Source organism: Peromyscus leucopus, chromosome 22 (genome assembly GCF_004664715.2).
Source record: "Peromyscus leucopus breed LL Stock chromosome 22, UCI_PerLeu_2.1, whole genome shotgun sequence".
Lineage (NCBI taxonomy): Eukaryota > Metazoa > Chordata > Mammalia > Rodentia > Cricetidae > Peromyscus > Peromyscus leucopus.
In genome coordinates, this window is record NC_051081.1 from 29,993,710 (window position 1) to 30,012,766 (window position 19,057).

At 42.5% G+C, this 19,057-nt stretch overlaps 1 protein-coding gene and 1 non-coding gene across 2 annotated transcripts in view; both read right to left on the minus strand.

Moving 5' to 3' along the window:
- Positions 1-19,057, minus strand: part of Ltbp1 (latent transforming growth factor beta binding protein 1) — a 403,424-nt gene that overhangs the window by 44,437 nt on the left and 339,930 nt on the right. The window contains 1 exon segment of the mRNA XM_028873448.2: positions 1,669-1,794. Coding sequence (XP_028729281.1) covers positions 1,669-1,794 — 126 coding nt within the window.
- On the minus strand, positions 15,211-15,283 carry Trnak-cuu. Its single transcript has one exon. It is a non-coding gene; the product is annotated as a tRNA-Lys (tRNA).

A 19,057-nucleotide genomic window follows, 5' to 3' on the forward strand; every position in this document is an offset into this window, starting at 1 on the left:
CTTTGAATCAGCCTCTAGTTAATATCTATTAAACAATGATGTAAAAAAAAAAAACCCAAATAAATGGTGTTTATTGAGCTTATCAAAATAACAGCCAACACCCATTCTCTAAGGGTGGTGTTCTATGTGTCAGACTGGAAAAATCAATACAGTTCAGGCACATGCATTAGTCTCTTGAGAATGAACAGTAAGCACGTGCGTGCGCGCACGCGGGAGGGGGGGGGGCTTTGGAGCTCTGTGGCGTCAACATCTGATGTTTCAACATTAAACAAGCAAACACCACCACATACTGGGCACTTGCCGTAGATCAAATGTTATGCCCAGGGGAGATGAACCACAGTGGAAGGAGCAAGTGACAGCCAAGCGAGTGACCAGCAGTGTGACCAACCACAAGCAGCCTAATGTCGCTGGCACAAGAAAGCTGAGGAAGTGTAAAGCCAGGGAGATAAGCAGAGCTCACACTAAGGCCTGTGAGTCAAAATATAAACAAATCCCATCATTGTTTTATTGGTACTGGGGATTGGACATAGGCAGTCCTCTTAGATTTTAGGTACGTGTCCCACTGCTAAACTATGTTTATTTGTTAAATTTTGATTTTGAAACAGGGTCTTGTTGTTACCCAAACTGGCCTTCAACTGACTTGAAATTCTCTGGCGTCACCCTCCAGAACAGCTGGGATTACAGTCTCCTAGGATAATTTTCACTGTATGGTTAAAACAGCTGGTTTTCCTTGTAATTCTCAAATAGTGACATGTGGTTTTTGATTCGGCATTGTTTCTGTAAATTTGGGAAAATTGCATTGTTGCTTCCTAAATATTTTCCTGTAATTAGGAATTAACTGAGTTTCCATAATTAGTACTAGAAAAGCAGTTCCAGTTCCAGTGATATAATCAAGCTTCTGAACAGACTTGGCTGTCCAGGTGGGGTCTGGATGGTAAATGAACTGGTGGTGGACCGGCAAATTGCCAAGGGCAAGGAAGTCACTGTCTTGGCCTCGAATGGCACCTGCCTGTGGCAAACACGGCTCTTTCCTCTGCTCAGAAGAATAAGGAAAAAGCTGCATAATGTGTGAAGCTGGAAATTCTACAGCTCCTCCCCCTTTTCCCCATGAGAACGCTTTAACAGAAAGCGTGTTTCCTAACAAGGCTGCAGACATCACAGCTGATCAGAATACGGAATATGAGCTCTCCTCTAAGAGCCTGTGTTGGACTACGCTCTGGGACATCTGATGGCATGGGCGCTCTCCCAGCCCTGTCCATCCCGTAGTGGCTGCACAACCGGAAGCATGACTGCGCTGGTGTTATTCCCGGAAGCGGAAGCTTGTGCCAGCATTTTCCTTAATCGTGCTGCTGCTTCATGAGGTGCGTGTCCAAGACAGGCCAGCTGTACCACAAGGCAGACGTCATTACCCGGGGACATAGATCCTCAGCTGGCTTTAAACAGATGTTCTTTAAAAAATAGCCCTAAATGACTTAAACGTCTCTCTTAACGTCCCTGTCCCCTTCGGAGGTCAAAGGACATATAATTTTTACAATCTCGAATCCTGTGATTAAAAATCAGACCATGGTGAAAAGCGTCCTGCTACTTTTGATAACGTTCATTTCCTTTGGAAAAGGTGCATGAAATATGATAAGAGGGGAGAAGACAAAACAAAAACCGAAAACTCACCCACACACCCTTGCCCGTCCTGTGGGGCTTGAAAGCCCTGATAACAGAGGCAGCGGAAAGAGCCAGCTGTGTTGTCACAGAAGCCGTGACTGTCACACACAGTGTTGTTCACACATTCATCAATATCTGCAAAGAGAGACATGGAACATCAGACAGGAGATAAACACAGACCGACCAACACCAGGTATGGGATGGATAAGCAAAGGCGCTCTGTTACAGCCTGATCAGACGGGAGGACCATGTTTCCGCAAAAGGAACTTTAAAAAAAAACATCAGACATGCGAATAAAATGTTTGGATGAAAATGGTTTAGTAGCGAAAACACTGGGGTCTATGAGAAAACATTGACGTTTCCTCAGGAAATATTTTCACACTGAAATGACTGCCACAATTAGCCACGGCCAGTATTTCCTAAATGTTTTCAAGTCTTTATTTTCAAAGACAGCTTTCTTTTCCTACAGGGGAAAGTGCTGTCACCTCTTAAAACTTGTTTCTTTTTTTTTGATGGTATATCGTCATGATGCAAAATAATGGGCTTCCTGATAACAAAGCCTTGTATGTATATCATGTTCTTTGTTCACATCTACCCCCTCCCATTACCCTCTCTCAGGTACACTTTTCTATCTCGAAACAGTTCTTCTACTTCCATTTCTTTAAAAAAAAAATATAGAGATTCTGCATATGAGAGAAAATATGTGGGTATTTTTCTTTCTGAGCCTGGCTTATTTTAGTTAGGTAACCTGACAATCTCCAGTTCCACCTATTCCTGAAAATGACACAATTCTTTCTTTTTATGGCTGAACAAAACTCTATTGTACTTCGACACCATATTTTCTTCCATTCATCTGTTGAGGGACAACGAGGCTGGTTGCATGACTTGGCCATTGTGAATAGTGCTGTAATAAACATGGATGTCCAAATATGTCATGTGTTGGCAGAGGCCCTTGGGTACATAAGGGGTCATTGTATCTGGACCATATAGTTTTATTTTTGAGGAACCTCCACACGGATTTCCATAGGGGTTGTACTAGCTTACATTCTCACTGGCGGTGTATGAGGACTCCTCACCCTTCACCCTCTGTATCCTTGCAAGTTATTTGGTATTTGTTTTCTTGACCATGACCTTTCTGACTTGGGTAACATGGAATCTCAACACAGTTATTTTAAGAAGATACTTATTTACTTTTATGTATATGAGAGTTTTGCCTGTATGTGTCCATATGAACCCCATACAGGCTAGAAGAGGACATCAAGTTCCCTGAGACTGGAGTTGCACATGGTTGTGAGCCACCATGTAGGGTGCGGGGAATCAAACTTGGGTCTTCTGAAAGGCCAGCCTGTGCTCTTAACCACTGAGCCATCTCTCCAGCCACCTCAATGCAGTTTTATGGCCATTTGGGGGGGCGGATAAAATAAATGCTAAAAATAGCTCCAACTGTGGAATTGTAGGAGGGGAAAAAAAAACTAATGGTTTACTCAACCCTGTAGATAACTATGATTGTGTTTAAGAGAGAATCTGATGAGTCAGCGGCCCAGTTACCCATGGGAAAAATCATGTGTCAATGAGTTACAGCTACTCAAGACCCCAAATGCTAGTTACCCAGAGGACTATCGACCCGAGAGCTCATAAACAGTGGCCTTGTGCTTTTCGCACATTAATTAACATGCTCTTATAAGATGTCTTATTTACAACAGACTTCTAGCTAGAGTCCTTCTTTATCAGTCTAGGGACCATCTCTATAATCTTTCCCTCCCCATTTTTGATCAGTTACTATGTACACTTCCAGTTACCATGCTTTCTTCTCTTCCTACCTCAGAACTCAACAGTTCTCCCAAATACAGGGTTCTGGAGAAACGATTAAGAGATATATGTGAAAAATAATTTATTTTCACATTAAAATGACGGATCAAGTACAAACCACAAAGGAAATGGCAAGTTAAGACCACACACCGGGATGTAGTTTTGGAGGAGTTAACATTAGTAAGACTGAGCATTTCTCTTCTGAAGCCCATAAAGCTAAGTTGTAAGATGTCTGACAGAATAAAAGGAAGACATATCCAGTGAATTTTCTGGTTTCCTTTCTAAATTGTCCAACACTGATATTATCAAGAATAAAATCAGGCCATCTCATATTTTCATAGAAACATGTAAGTTATTAAATCAAAGTTTCCTTAATTTTTCCTCAATTCCATGAAAGCGGCCCCTTCTGCTTTCAAAGCTGGGCCCCTCCCATCTTGACTGGTCTGTGCTCACCCTAGGTCCACCTCTGCATCCCCCCCCCCTCTCTCCCCTCCCCCCTTCCTCTCCTCTCTCTCCCCTCTGCATCCCTCTCTCTGCACATCCCCTCTTGCATCTCTCTCTCCCCTCTCTGCTCTCTCGCATCCCTCTCTCTCCATCCTTCTCTCATCTCTGTATCCCTCTCTCTGCACCCTCTCTCTGCATCCTCTCTCTGCATCCCTCTCTCTGCATCCCCTCTCTATCCCCTCTCTGCATCTCTCTCTCTCTGCATCCCTCTCTCTGCATCCCTCTCTCTGCATCCCTCTCTCTGCATCCCTCTCTCTCCATCCCTCTCTCTCCATCCCCCTCTCTGCATCCCTCTCTCTCCATCCCTCTCCAGCATCTTCAGTTACTCTTCTCCCTGCTCCACCCCCACCACTGCCTTTGAAGTGTTAACATCACTTGGAAAAGCTTTCTCTTGATTCCACCTCCATCTGCTACTTTTCTCTGGCATTAATGCAAAGTGTCTCATTAGAGTTGTCTACACTGACTGCCTTATTTCCTGATGTAGCCATCCTTCTGCATATGTGAGTGATTAGTTTCCAAACCCAAGGATGCCCAACTCCTTTACATAAACTAGCATTGTATTTGCAAATAACCTACACAGATCCACACATCCTCTCTTATACTTAAAATTATTTTTCTTTTTTAGATGTATTTACTTTTCTGTGCATGAGTATTTGGCCTACACAGATGTATGTGCACCATAAGTGAGCCTGGTGCCCACAGGTGCCAGAAGAGGGGGTTGGTTCCCCCTGGAGTTACAAATGGTTATGAGCCACCATTAAAGAGTTATGAGTCAAACCCAGATCATTTGCAGAGCAAGTGCTCTTAACTACTGAGCCATCTCTCTACCCCACCTCGCCCCCATATTTTTTTAATACCTCCTTTTTTTTTTTTCAGTGTTGGAATAGATTCCAGGACCTCATGAATGTCAGGCAGGTACTCTACTAGTGAGCTACCATCCCCAGCTCATCCCAGACTCCCTGTGGCATGCAATGCAGTGTACATTCTGTACAAACAGGTGTTACACTGTATTGTTTAAGGGCTAAAACCAAGAAGATGGTCTGAATATACTCAGCACAGATAGGACTTCTCCTAACATCTTGGATCTGCCGTTAGCTGAACTCGAGAGCACAGAACTCCCAGACACACCTTATCCAGTACACAGAAACAATGGTAAAGGTATGCGTGACATTATCAGTGTGTCCCAACAATTACTATGAGATCAAACAAGCATCCACAAAGCACTAACTTAGGGACAGAAAATGTTAGAAGGACCTGACGCATGTCAACCATCCCTATCACTGTCACTCTTCATCCCCAGTGACCGACGATCTCCCTAACTTTGTCCCACTAAAACACAGATGCCACAGAGGCCCCCTTATATCTGATTCTCAGTTCAGCCCCCATTGCCCTCTAAGTCTGGTGAACCCCCACACCCTGAACACGCAGAACATTATTCTTGGTTCTACCTTCCATGGCCTGCAGGTGGACATCTGCCAGAGCTCAGAATTCCTAGGATCTACTGCATGCTAGCTTTCCCCATCTACCTTCCCAGACTCTATCTAAGCTTCAACAATCAGAGTCCTTGGGGTAAAAGGTTCCATCTTCAACCACAATCCTTCCCCCAAGCACACTTCTTATGCTTCACTGTTTTCATTTGATTTTCTGCCATCATCTTTATCAAGCCTAACAGCTGACTTTAAACAGAGACGTTAAAGCCTCTTCCTGACATGGGCAAACATTTTCTCTCATTTCTGATCTTCCCTTTCATCTGTCTTGCCTTTCTAACTTGAAGAGAAAACTCAGTGCCATCATTTCACGTCTAAACCAGCAAGTCTTCCTCCTGGCAATCTCCTGCAGCAAACTGATTGGACTGATCCGAATGCCCGCACAAAGCTGGAGTTGCAGCTGGTTTACTGATTGTAACGGTGAGGAGGAATTCCATCCCGTCACTGACTCACTTAGCACAGGCCATTGCTAACTTTGGACTTCCTGAAGCAGGCATCTGTCAAAGAGATTATGTTGTTCTCTGCACTGCGAGCTTTTGGGGGCTGCAAGTTCAGCGATTCTCCACTTCCCATGTACATGCTGATGGATTCCCAGTCTCTCCCAAAGCTTGAGCTCTGTCCTGGTGAAACATTTATCTAAGAGCAAATAGACATGTCGGTCACAAATGGACTCGCTATCACTGCCCTCCTCATAACAGCTCTGTTTCTCCCATGCCCCTCCATCAGCAATTCCAACCAGACACTCATGCCAGAAATCTTAACACCCTCCCTACCCTTCTGAAACTCCCTCTGCTGCCCTACCCCATTTCTTATCTTTCTGGATACTCCTTACACACCAGTTGGCTTCCATATCTCCAGTCTTGCCCCGCCCTCTAATCCAGTGGTTCTGGACCTTCCTAACACTGCGACTCTCTAATACAGTTCCTCGCGTTGTGCTGACCCCCAACCACAAAACTGTTTTCATTGCTACCTCATAACTGCAATTTTGCTCCTGTTTTGAATCGTAATGATTTTGGAGATAGAGGGTTGCCAAAGGGGTCGTGACCCACAGGTCGAGCACCAGCTGTTGCCGGCGTGATCTTCACAAAATGCAAGCCCACCCAGGGCCACTCCCTTGCTCAAAATGGTCACCGTCTCTTCTTGGCTAGAGCACAAGGAGTCTGTCATCTGGCTCCCGGCTACATGTGTGGTGGCAGTTCTCAGATAACCTTCTCAATGTGAACTCTAGCCCTGTGGGTGAACTAGAATAAAGTCTCACTGATCTTAAACTCCTTGCCTGACTGACTCTCCCACTCCTTCTCTTTGCTCAGAAACTCATGCTGACCCTTCCAGAGTCAGCCTAAAAGGGCACCTCTGTCATGGTACCTCCCTCAACTACTCCAGAGGCAGGTAGGAAGTTGCTCTTCCTTTTTCTACACTGTATTAGGCTTGAGGGGAGGGGGAACCATCAACACACCCTCACCAGCAACTTAGTTCTCTACTAAAATGGGAGAAAAACAGGGAAATCAGCTGCTTGGAACCTATTGGCTTCTCAGTCCAGATTCCTAAAATTAGCTACCTTGCCTTCCTTTTTATTAATTTCATGCAATTTCAGCAGATGATGGCCTCTTATGACTGTTCACCAGCACAGGCACTGAATGGCTGGCCTGAAGGTGAACAAGCCCCCAGCTGGCTATGAATTACTGGGCGTCTTGCGGACTCAGTTTACTGTAACAATGATTCACCAAGTAAGTTTAGATGAGTAATACTTTGGACTGGAATGAACAGGAAAAAGGAATGTGAAGTGCCTGCTGGAGACTAGCTGTTCGACAATTAATATTTTATAAAAATGATATAATGCAATTCTGCAGTTTCTTGTTTTCAACAGTGAGGTGAGGTAATAGCTTAACTGAAGGACAGCACTGGTTTCACTTCTCAGAAGGGCCAGGCAAGAGCTCTCTCACTGAGCTAGAAGATGCCCAGTCCTTTGTTTTGATTCTTTAATGGCCTCCATAAATTTTTTTTTCACTTTCTTTGATGATATGAGGTTTCAAATCTATTTTTCCATTATCTATCTGGATAGGTGAACATCATTCTCTTTTGCCAGGATTGAATTTGGAACTTGAGACTAATTTTTGAAACATCAAATATCACATTTTCTTTGCTTAACATCAAAATTTCTACAGCATCACTGGAAATACTACCCACCTCCCAAAGCTAGTAATCTATTGGAATTGACTATCCAGTGATTGCTCACTCATCAATTCACATATTAGGCATATTATCATAAAAGAACTACTAATTTCTCATACAGCTCTTCTCTTCTCATTTTTTACTGAGGAAAAAAGTATAGGTAAATATTGGTATTCCAACGTAAATGAAGTCAAGAAATAATACCACTTACAAGGCCAGTGGGTCACTAAAGTTACTCTCCCCCCCCAAAAAAAATCACCTCTTAATATTAGAAAGGTAAATGGAACACAGCCCAGGATGCTTAGAGAGGTCAAGAGCTAGTGTTAAACATTGAAACTGTGTCAATGGTTGTCAAGTTCACACTTTTACGGTCTTAACAGTTGATCTGTTTTGCACATCTGTAAGCTTTTCAGTCAATATATTTTCTTCATCAGTCAACAGTTTTTCAAAACCTATATGGTAAAACGGAACTGCAACTTTCCTTTAATTTCTGAATAGAGATTGATAAAAGTCACCCAATCTTCACCCTCTCACTTTGGTAAAGTGAAGAGTAAAATTAGGGGGGAAAATATGAAAGATTCAACATGATTTTCTGAAAGAGAGTAGGTCAGGCAGCTTATATGCTGATCACAAAATTAAAACTGTCTTCAAAGAACTTGACAATAAAATTTCTAACAAACACAAACAGTCCTACTAGGTGTCACATTCAGAAAAGCCTATGCGTATCACAAGAAAGGTGCATTTATGTCTATTTTGTTGGGAAAGTGGTTTGGTCTTTTTTTTTCTAGACAAATTCTTCAGTTTTGTTTTGTTTTATTATGAAGAAGAGAGCCTTTTTCCTCAGGCTCTTAACATCTGTGCTTTGTAGATTTTTTTTTTCTCTTCCCTATTTTCAAGCGAGACACATCCACCTACTAGGAGAAAAGTCTCAGAAATGAGCTACCCTTCTGCCTCTAGGATACTCTAATAAGGGCGATGGTAGAAATGGAAGTACCATTTGTGGTAGTTGGCCATTTACAAAATCTCCATAATGGCTCCAACATTATGGAGCATGAAGACCCTTCATGCTATCAGGGCATTATTCCATGAATCCTATTTTTCATCCTGACTTAAAGGAGATTTCAGATATATCTACATTGGCCTCCTCATTTTGAGAACCAGAAAACGGAAGCATGGAGAGGGAAGTGTCTTCTGTCAAGTGACACAAAGAGTAAGTGGTAGAGGCGGCAAAAGACTGGTCCTTGTTGAGGACCACCGTCTAACTCCATACTGAAGGCTCTGTTCAACACATGGGCTAGTCTCTCACAAGGATGCTTATAAAATGTTACTCCTATGTAATGAGTGGACCACACTGTGAGTCCAACAAAGCATAATGGAGCATGTTCACTGCAAAGATGCAAATCGAGTCATGTTGTCTGCCACTCAGTGGCATCACTTGACTTGCGGTTTAGAAGGATCTCCTGTCCTTAAACAGGTTTTAGCACAAGCAGCACTGTCATCCTGAAACCTGAAAACCAGAGCATGGTAGGTTCCAAAGATGTTTACTGAAGAGACTCTTGGAAGACACATAGCTGACAGTTAGTACAGACGTTCTTCAATCTTTTTATCAGAAGGAAATGCTCTACTATTTCAGCTGAGATCTTCCTAATCACCTGCAATGGATAAAATATTTGGTGCCAGAATTTTAAGAAAACAGTCACGTAACAGGGCCTTGTATTAAAAGGGATGCAGGGCTTCTGCTCGGGAGAATTGCAGACCTCACACTTCTTCTTGAAAGGAGTGGAGGTTGACCAGAAGACGGTAAACCTCAGCCAAGAGTGGAACTGAGAGATGTTAGCAGAATGTCTGCCCAAAGGAATTTTAAAATGGCATGTCTGCTGGCCCAAAGGAGATTAAGGTATTCCTCACAGCATAGAGGAAAGCCAGCAGTGAGCAGGAGATGAGCACAGGCCTGAAGGAAAAATAGAATTTAGCCAATAGGAAATTAAAAACTGGATTTGGAGAGCATCCAGACAATACAATAGGATATTGTAGACCCTTTCTAAAAAAGGTCCACTGAGGTCTGGCAATATCCACAGGGCTGGAGAATATGGTCCTTATGTGTTATGGATAATAATTTAGTTCTGGGAAATGGGCGAGCCAGGAAAACAGCAAAACCCAATGTCTTTGTATAGTCTGACTTCCATGCCAATAGAAGAACCAGAAAGAAGGGCAGGAGAAAAAAAATGTGGGGGAATTGATGGTCACACATCTATTTGAAGCAGCTAAAGATAAACAAGAAGAAATGACAGAGGCCAGAAATTCTAGAAAACAAGGCTGGCCAACGAGAGAGTTTCCTATACACCACCCCCCCCCCTACTTTAGGCTACACTGGCCTCAGAGACTTACTCAAGTAATTACTTGAAAATGCCAGGACTGGACTCCTACTTGACTTCTGAAGGAAGCTTTTGGGTCCAGAGAAGCTAAGCCAAACTCGGATATTTGTCAGCCATGACAGACCACACCAATTCCTCACTTACAGTTACAGACGTTGAAAACCAATCTTAAAATCATAAATATAATCCTGATTAGCTAACCTAGTGGTTCTCATCCCTCCTAATGCTTGACCCTTTAATATAGTTCCTTATGCTGTAGTGACCCCAACCATAACATTATTTTCATTGCTACTTCATAACTGCAATTTTGCCTACTGTTATGAATTGTAATGTGAATATCTGTGTTTTCCACACATCTTAGGAGACCCCTGAGAACATCTGATCTAACCTGAAAAGGGGGGAGCCTTCTTTGACTCTCTCTCCATGTCTAACACCCATGTTCTCCTGGCTTTATCTCTTGCTTCTATCTTAACTCTTTTCTCTGTGCCCCAGCCTTCTCTAAGGCTTCACCCTCTCACACCTAGCTGGCTGCAAGGGCCTCCTAACCTGGTTTTGTGCTTTCAGACACCCAGGAGGAACACAGATTTATTACTCCCAATAACAAAGTGATTAAGTATCTAGAAATAGTCTGCCAAGGAACGTTCTGCTTAAACATTGTTATAGTTTGAATATGATGTGTCCCCACCAAAGACTTGTGTGAAACTCTTCACCCCAGCCCATGGTGTGCTACTGAGGAGCTTCTAGTAACTTAAAGAGACAGGTCTACCTGGAAAAAATGAGTCACAAGGGAAGGCCCTTGGAAGGCCTGGGTCTACTTGTGGTTTCTTTCTCGCTGCTTCCTGTCGGACACAAGGTAAAAATCTCTTCTGTCTCATGCTCCTGACCCCATGATGTTCTGCTCGGAAGCCTGGGAACAAGTGACCATTCACCTCAGAAACCATGAGCTAAAATTACCCTTTACTTCTTCAGGTTGGTTGTGTTGGGCATTCCATCAGTGCAACAAAAACCTCTTCAGTGTATCTCCATGCATAATGATGGGAAGGGTTTTATGGCATGGCCTCTGAACTCGTCTATCCTTGGGTTCTAAGTTACTTGCTTTTCCAGCTACCCCATCTACCCCTGCATTTTCTACTCACCTCTTCCTCCCCTGGCTATCGGATCACTGACCAAGAACCAGCATTCCTAGGTACCCATAGTCTTACAAAATCAAGAAGAGTCTTTTTTCACCATAATCCCTTCCCAGAGAACCATATTTCCCAGCCTCTCTCTGTACCAGTCACAGCACTTGTTTTTTTTTTTTTTTCTTGTTTTTTTGTTTTTTGTTCGTTTGTTTTTTGAGATAGGGTTTCTCTGTGGAGCTTTGAGCCTTTCCTGGAGCTCATTCTGTAGCTCAGGCTGGCCTCGAACTCACGGAAATCCGCCTGGCTCTGCCTCCCGAGTGCTGGGATTAAAGGCGTGCGCCACCACTGCCCGGCAGCACTTGATGTTTTTACACGCACTGTTTCCCCTCCTTCATTCCTCATTTGCTCTTGGATGCATCCTATATATGAGACTCCCTCCGAAGGTGCTCTTGATAAGATCATCCATTTGCCAGGCACAATGTCTCCTTCCTGGTAATCATCTTCACATCACTCTGGATGGTACCAGATGCAGCTGAATGCCTTCTGATCTTTGAAGTCTTTTTCTTCCTTGGTTTCCACTATTTCCTGTGCTTCTGGGTTTTATGTCTATCTGTGGGTCACTCCTCAAGCAGTCTTAATTACTTGATGAGTACACGTTGATGTTTCTTGAGCTCAATCTCGGCTTACCTTCTGTTCTCATTTGGTGCTATTTCTTAATGGCCTCATCCATTCTACCAGCTGCAAATACCACCTGCACCTGAGGCCTCTCAGTTTGCATCTTCAGCCTGGACCTTGAAGAACACTGGGCCTACTGTGACTCAACTGCCACCAGACATACCCACATGAGTATTTAATCAATAACTCTAACTTAGTAGTATATACTCCAATCACTCATGATCTGTCTACTTGCTTCATTTTTACCATATCAGCAAATAATGACAGCAAATATCAGAATGTATGGTTAATCAACACTCCTTTTCTCATAAGAGACAAAGTAGAAAAGGCCAAATGCATTTAGAGACAAAAAGATCACTTCAAAAGAATACAAAGGTCAATCCACTATAAAGATCTGATGATTATATATTTAATTCTATCATCTGAGGATGTGCAAAATTTAAACTGGCTAACTAAAACAAGAAGCGGACAAATTCTAAAAATAATACCAGAGGACTTTTCGAACTATAGAAATGATCCCTGAAAGTATAGTCTTCAGAGGACTTTTCAATACCTCTTCTTATGCAATAAGTGAACAAAAGCATTGTTTTATATAGATGGTTTGAACAATACAATTGACACACTAGCCCTAATTGACACAGATATGTGCAACTACCTCATATACATTTGTTCCTAAGTCTATGTCCTAGTTTGCTATCTATTGCTGTGACAGAACACTCAGAACAAAACCATCTTGGGTAGGAAAAGATTCAGTTGTCTTACAGATAGATTATAGTTCATCGCTGAGGGAAGTCAGGAGAGTAGTTCAAGGTAAGAGACCAGTTACAGGAATTGAAGGAGAAACCATGGAGGAATGCTGCTCACTGGCTTGCTCTCTATGGCTTGCTCAGCATGCTTTTTCTTAAAAGTACAAGTCAGGCCCACCTGTCCAGGTGCGGCACTGCCGAGAGTGGCCTTGGCTAGTCCACTTCGATCGTGAATGAAGAAAATGCCCCGTAGACTTGCCTACAGACAATATGATGAAGGCATTTTCTCAGTTGCAGTTTCTCTTCCCAGATAATCTGTGTCAAAGTTGACAAAACTAGCCAGCACTGTGTTAGAGGAACATTTATTGAAGCTGATAATTGTTTTTAAAAAGATTTATTTACTTATTTTATGTGTACAAGTATTCCATCTGCATATACACCTGCATGCCCGAAGAGGACGTCAGGTCTTACTATCAATGGTTGTGAGCCACCATGTGGGTGCTGGGAATTAAACTCAGGATCTGAAAGAGCAGCCAGTGCTCTTAACCACTGGGTCATCCCTCCAGCCTCCTGAAGTTGATAATTTCTTATGCCATAGCAAATTTAAAGATTAAAGTAAATTAGAGTGTGTTCTGTGAGCATATTAAGGTAGACATAGATAACAAAAAGATGGTTAGAACACCTCCTCTCAAATGTCTGGAGATTTAGCAAATTATTTCTAAACAGTTCACTGACAGGAGGGGAAAAATGGCAATGGTCTTTAGAATATTTTTATCTGGATGATAAAATACAAAATATCCAGACTCCAAAGTCATTCTTGGGAGGAACTGGATAGCTATAAATACATTAATATATTAATAGAAGACAGTTGAGAGTCTAGTGGTTTAAGGGTCTATTGCAATGATTAAAAACTAAAGACAAAAAGCACCCAAAGAAAGGAAAGAGAAGAACCAATATACAAGCAGAAAATAAGAGGAGGAAACAAGGAATAATGAATAAAGCTGTGCCCTGTGGTGGTATTCTAATTGTACTGAAATGTGATTTTGATTGTATGTTAATAAATAAAGTTGCCCGGGGGTCAGAGTTATTAGAGCCATAGACAAGAGTTTGGCGGTGGTGGCACACGCCTTTAATCCCATAGATCTCTGTGTGTTCAGGGATACAGCCAGCATTGGAGACATATGCCTTTAAGACCTGGGGGGCTGTACATACAGACAGTGACGAGGCAGTCACGTGTTTGGGTTTACAACCAATGAGAAGGCAGAACAAAATACTATGAAAAGACGGACAGACAGGATATAGCTCTCTTTCGGGAAGCTGGGACACCGCAGGAGGAAGGGTGAGATTTTAGCTCTGAGCTCTGACCTCTCGGCTTTCTCTTTTACATTGGTTCTGTGTTTCTTATTTGTTGGTTTGTTATTGAAGTTACTTGGATTGCCTGTCGTAGGGGGGGGGGGGGGGGGGGGGGGGGGGGGCTGTTGGCGTCTTGGGGGGGTGACCAGTGCAGTTACTTGTAAGCTAAACAGTTGATTACTATCATAATTCTTTTTTTTTTTTTTTTTTTTAATACTGGTTTTTAATCTTATTATAGTTCCCTGTGAAGACCAGTGAGTGAAGGAGGAGTAAGTGATCAAGAACCAAGTCCAGACTTAACAATACTCAAAGCAAACACAAAACACACTGGTGCACAGTCAATAAAGAGAGCCATTATGATCACTTTTGTTCCAATGAACTTGAAAGCTCCCATAAGATCAATGACTTCCTTGAAAAACAACTTACTAAAACTCATATGAAAAGTGGAGTATAAATACAATTTTAGTTATTAAAAATCTATCAACTGAAATGGAAAAAAAACTCTAACACACACACACACACACACACACACACACACACACACACACACAAAACTTCCCAGCTATAAATGACTTCACTTGTGAATTCATCTAAGAATCTGAGAACGAATGAAGACTAATTTTGTATAGTTTCCCAGACCCAACAAAAAGGGTGATTATATTATAATCTCTTGTTGCTGTAACAAAACATCTGACATGACTGTAGCATCCTTAGCTAAAGGGCAGTCACAATTCATCTTAAACATAGAAAATGGTCATTGTGCAGGAGAGACGACTCATCTTATGATGGTCAGAAAGCAGAAAACAAAATACTAGAAGGGCCAAGGCAAAACAGGGTCAGCGAATACAGGGTCCCATTGACCTGCTTCTCCCATGTAGACTCAACATCCTAAATTTTTAAAAATGTTCCAAAACAGCATCATCAGCTGAGGACTGCTGTGGGACGGTCTGTATGTCAAATTGCTCTGATTGGTCAATAAATAAAACACTGGTTGGCCAGTGGCCAGGCAGGAAGTAGGTGGGACAAGGAGAGAGGAGAATTCTGGGAAGTGGAAGGCTGACACGGAGAGACTGCAGCCACCGCCAGGACAAGCAGCATGGAGAGACTCTGTCTGGTAAGCCACCAGCCACGTGGCAAGGTATAGATTTATAGAAATGGGTTAATTTAAGATAAAAGAGCAGTTAGCAAGAAGCCTGCCACGGCCATACAGTTTATAAGTGATATAAGCGTCTGAGTGATTATTTTATAAGTGGATTGTGAGACTGCGGGGCTTGGGGAACCTGGAGAGAAGCCCTCCAGCTACAAATGGCGCCCAACGTGGGGCACGAACCCACGACCCTGGGATTAAGAGTCCCATGCTCTACCGACTGAGCTAGCCGGGCTTCCTAATTGTCTCTCTCAAATGAGCAGCAGCTGCCGGTTTGAGTTCCTGGCGGGTTCCTGGCGTGTGCGCTTGACCTGCAGTATGGCGGAATGAGGCCTCTGCAAGTGGCACATTAAGCTGCGTGGTGGATTTAGCCTTTACTAGTACAAAACAAAAAGAGGTTTCTGGCTACACGCTGCTTGGATAAAAGCACAGACCACGATGGCTCCCAGAGCTGGCGGAAAACGTACCACCGCCATGCTGGAAAGCTGAAGTGGGAGGAGCCAGCAGCCACAGCGCCGTTTTAGGCTTAGAAGGCTGCAGTTTAAAGCAATAGGCTCAAGGTAATATAAAGCATAAGCCACATAAAGATGGCTACCACACAGAGAATCTGGATTATGTTCTCTTTGATATTCATAACTGAAGAGAAACATTTGATTGCAAAAGCTGTTGAGTTATGCCAAAATGTATATTTAAAGGTACCTTGACTTCAAAATTTGGATGTAAGGATATGTTGCTTTGGAAAGGAGGCTCTGTTTTTGTTTCTACAGAAAGCCAGAGGCTATGGATTTGTTCCAGATTAAGATACATCAGGTTTGACCAGCCAAGACCACCTGAAAGGTCTCCGATGACACCATGGCCCAGATGATCCAACATCCAGAATCGTTTCAAGCAACTGGCTCAGATGATACAGCCTCACGGACTACTCCATGATCCTAAAATTTTCTTTGTGTCCCCATAAGATACAGCGCCCCCCTCCAGCAGGAAGTAGTAAGAGAAGCTACGCCCAAATTCCAAATATACCAAGCTGACTTGGAGATGTGTAAAAGTTAAAACCTTCCTTTAAAAAAAAAAAAGAGCCGGGTGGTGGTGGCGCACGCCTTTAATCCCAGCACTCGGGAGGCAGAGGCAGGCGGATCTCTGTGAGTTCGAGGCCAGCCTGGGCTACCAAGTGAGTTCCAGGAAAGGCGCAAAGCTACACAGAGAAACCCTGTCTCGAAAAACCAAAAAAAAAAAAAAAGAAAGGGAAGTGCTGTGGGACGGTCTGTATGTCAAATTGCTCTGATTGGTCAATAAATAAACACTGTGCCATGCCAGCAGGAAGTGGGGAGAGAGAGAATTCTGGAATGAGCTGACACGGAGAGACTGCAGCACCGCCAGACAACAGCATGAAGACTCTGTCTGGTAAGCACAGCACGTGCAAGTATAGATTATAGAAATGGTAATTAAGAAAAAAATTACAGAAGCCTGCAGGCATACAGTTATAAGTGATATAAGCGTCTGAGTGATTATTTTATAAGTGGATTGTGAGACTGCAGGGCTTGGGGAACCTGGAGAGAAGCCCTTCAGCTACAGAGGACCACACCCTCAACATGTAAGCTTTTTTTCAATTACATCACATCCAAACAGATATACTTTCAAACTCAATTTGAGGCTAAAAGAACTTTGACTCTACAAATTCAACAAGGACATTGGAAGGAAGGACAATCAATAGCTATCCTCTTTTATAGGCACTGATGCCAATATTCTAAGGAAAAATTAATAATTTGACTGCAGTGATATATGAAAAGGACTTTGTTAAATATTAGTCCTTACCAGGGAAATGGAAAGGGACATTATATGCCATAGGCTTTTAACTAAACTTCAAAAGGAATCAATCACTGATAAGATGTGGATCTGTAACTTGTATTCTTCGCTGGCACATGTGCAAACTGGCATTCTCAAAAACTGGAGGGATATATCTACAAGAGGTTAAGTGCACCTATCTTTATATTTATGCACTTTTGGGTAATATCTAACAGAAATGAATGGTTATGTCCCCTAAAAGACATGTTCCCAGATAGCCAATGGGCATTTAGTCACAAGACTGATGGTTAATACTGACTGTCAACTTAAGAGGTTCTAGGTCCCCTATGAGCCAAGCCTCTGGGCAATCCGGTGTCAGGTTATCTAGACTAGGCTAACCACAGTGGGAAGAGCCAACTTAATTGCAGGTGGTAACATTCCATGGGTTGGGGCTCTAGATTGAAGAAAAAGGAAAAAGTCAGCTGAGCACAAGAATTCATCATTCTCTGCTTCCCGAATGAAGATGCAATGTGACCAGCTGCCTTGAGTTCATGCCCTGATGACTTCTTCACTATGATGGGCATTTCCCCTTGAAGTGTAAACCGTAATAAACCCCTCCTCCTTTAAATTGTGTCTTGTGAAGCATTTGGTCACATCCACAAGAAAAATGATGACTGCAGAGACCATACTTGCAACAACTCAAATAGCAACCAGCACCATAATTACAGCGTTTCCACGCAATATACACGTAGCAATGAAAATCAATAGGCTGATACATATAATAAAATTAATGTGTATAAATAGCACTGATGAATAAAAGAAGCAAGAGATGAGTATATATTATGTAAGTCCATTGATAGATTGCTGAAAACTGGCAAAATAAACCACAATGAGAGAATAAGAATGATTACTAGGTATATGGGGCATGGAGCAATGGAGGAGGTCTGTGATCATTTAAAATCATTGGGATGTTTGGGGAAGGCTTGGAGGACAGTTCCTGTAAAAGTTAAGCTGTGCCTTAAAAAATTACATACTTTTTAAAACTATTTTTTTAAATTTTATTCATGTGTATGTGTGTCTGTCAGAGTGTATGCCGTGTGCATGCAGGTACTCACAGTGGCCAGAAGAGGGCATCCGATCTCCTGAAGCTGGAGTTACAGGCATTTGTGAGCTGCCTGGCCTGGATGCTGGGAACTGAACTCGGGTTCTCAGAAACAGCAGCAGGCATTCTGAAACTGCTAAGCCATCTCTCAAGCCCCAATCCTGTACTTTTAAGTATGCATTTTAGTATAGGCTTTTTAACAAGCTAATTTATATTATTACATTCCCTGGTTAGAGACACTGGATTTCAAAAGGTCATTCATGTCACCACTCCCCATGAGACAGTATTGGGGCACACATTCGCCCTTGTAGGGAGTCTACCACAGCAACCTTGGTCATTACTTCCCGCTCATTGCAATCCATTCCTAAACTCTTTTTTTTTTTAAAACTGCAAAATCGAGGCAAGCTATTTTTGCTTGTTTAAAACAATACAACCCAGAATAAAACTATACACGTAACACACTATGTCTTAGAGTTTTAACTGCATTTTAGTAAGACCTACTGCAAGTCATGAGGAGTATATGAATCCCATCTCCAGGCAACTATGTGTTGGTACTAGAGATAGTGCTGGAAGAAGCAATATCATGGGTTGGTTTCATCGGTGTCTTGGTGAATAGTTACATATTCAGAACAGACAGAAACTCTGATACTGTAGGACGTGAGGGTTAGACACATGAACTGTTCAGGAGGCCAGTCATGTTTGCTAGGCTATTCATTCAGAGACCCTGACGCTGAGTCAGCACTACCCACTCTGAGAGTCTCCTGCTCAGACCCAGAATGATTTCCAATCCTGGGACCCTTCCTACTCTATTTTTTTTTTTTAGACATTTAAAAGTAAATATTGTTAGAAAATGTTCTTTTACACAAAGGGAAAATAGAAAATGAATGAGGTTATTTTTTTTTTATCTTTGTGGGTTTTTTTTTAAATACCCCCAAGGAGTACTAAATTTTAAGTGTTTAAATTTTCCCCCATTCTCATCCCCAGTAGGATAAAGAAAAAGAAATAGAATAAATAACAGAAGGGTCTTTCTGTCTCACCCAAAGGAGGTCAGGAATGAGCGGTCTCATGAATGAAGTCTTGCACGGATCACTTGGTGGGGGGGGCCGGGGGGGGGGGGGAATCCAA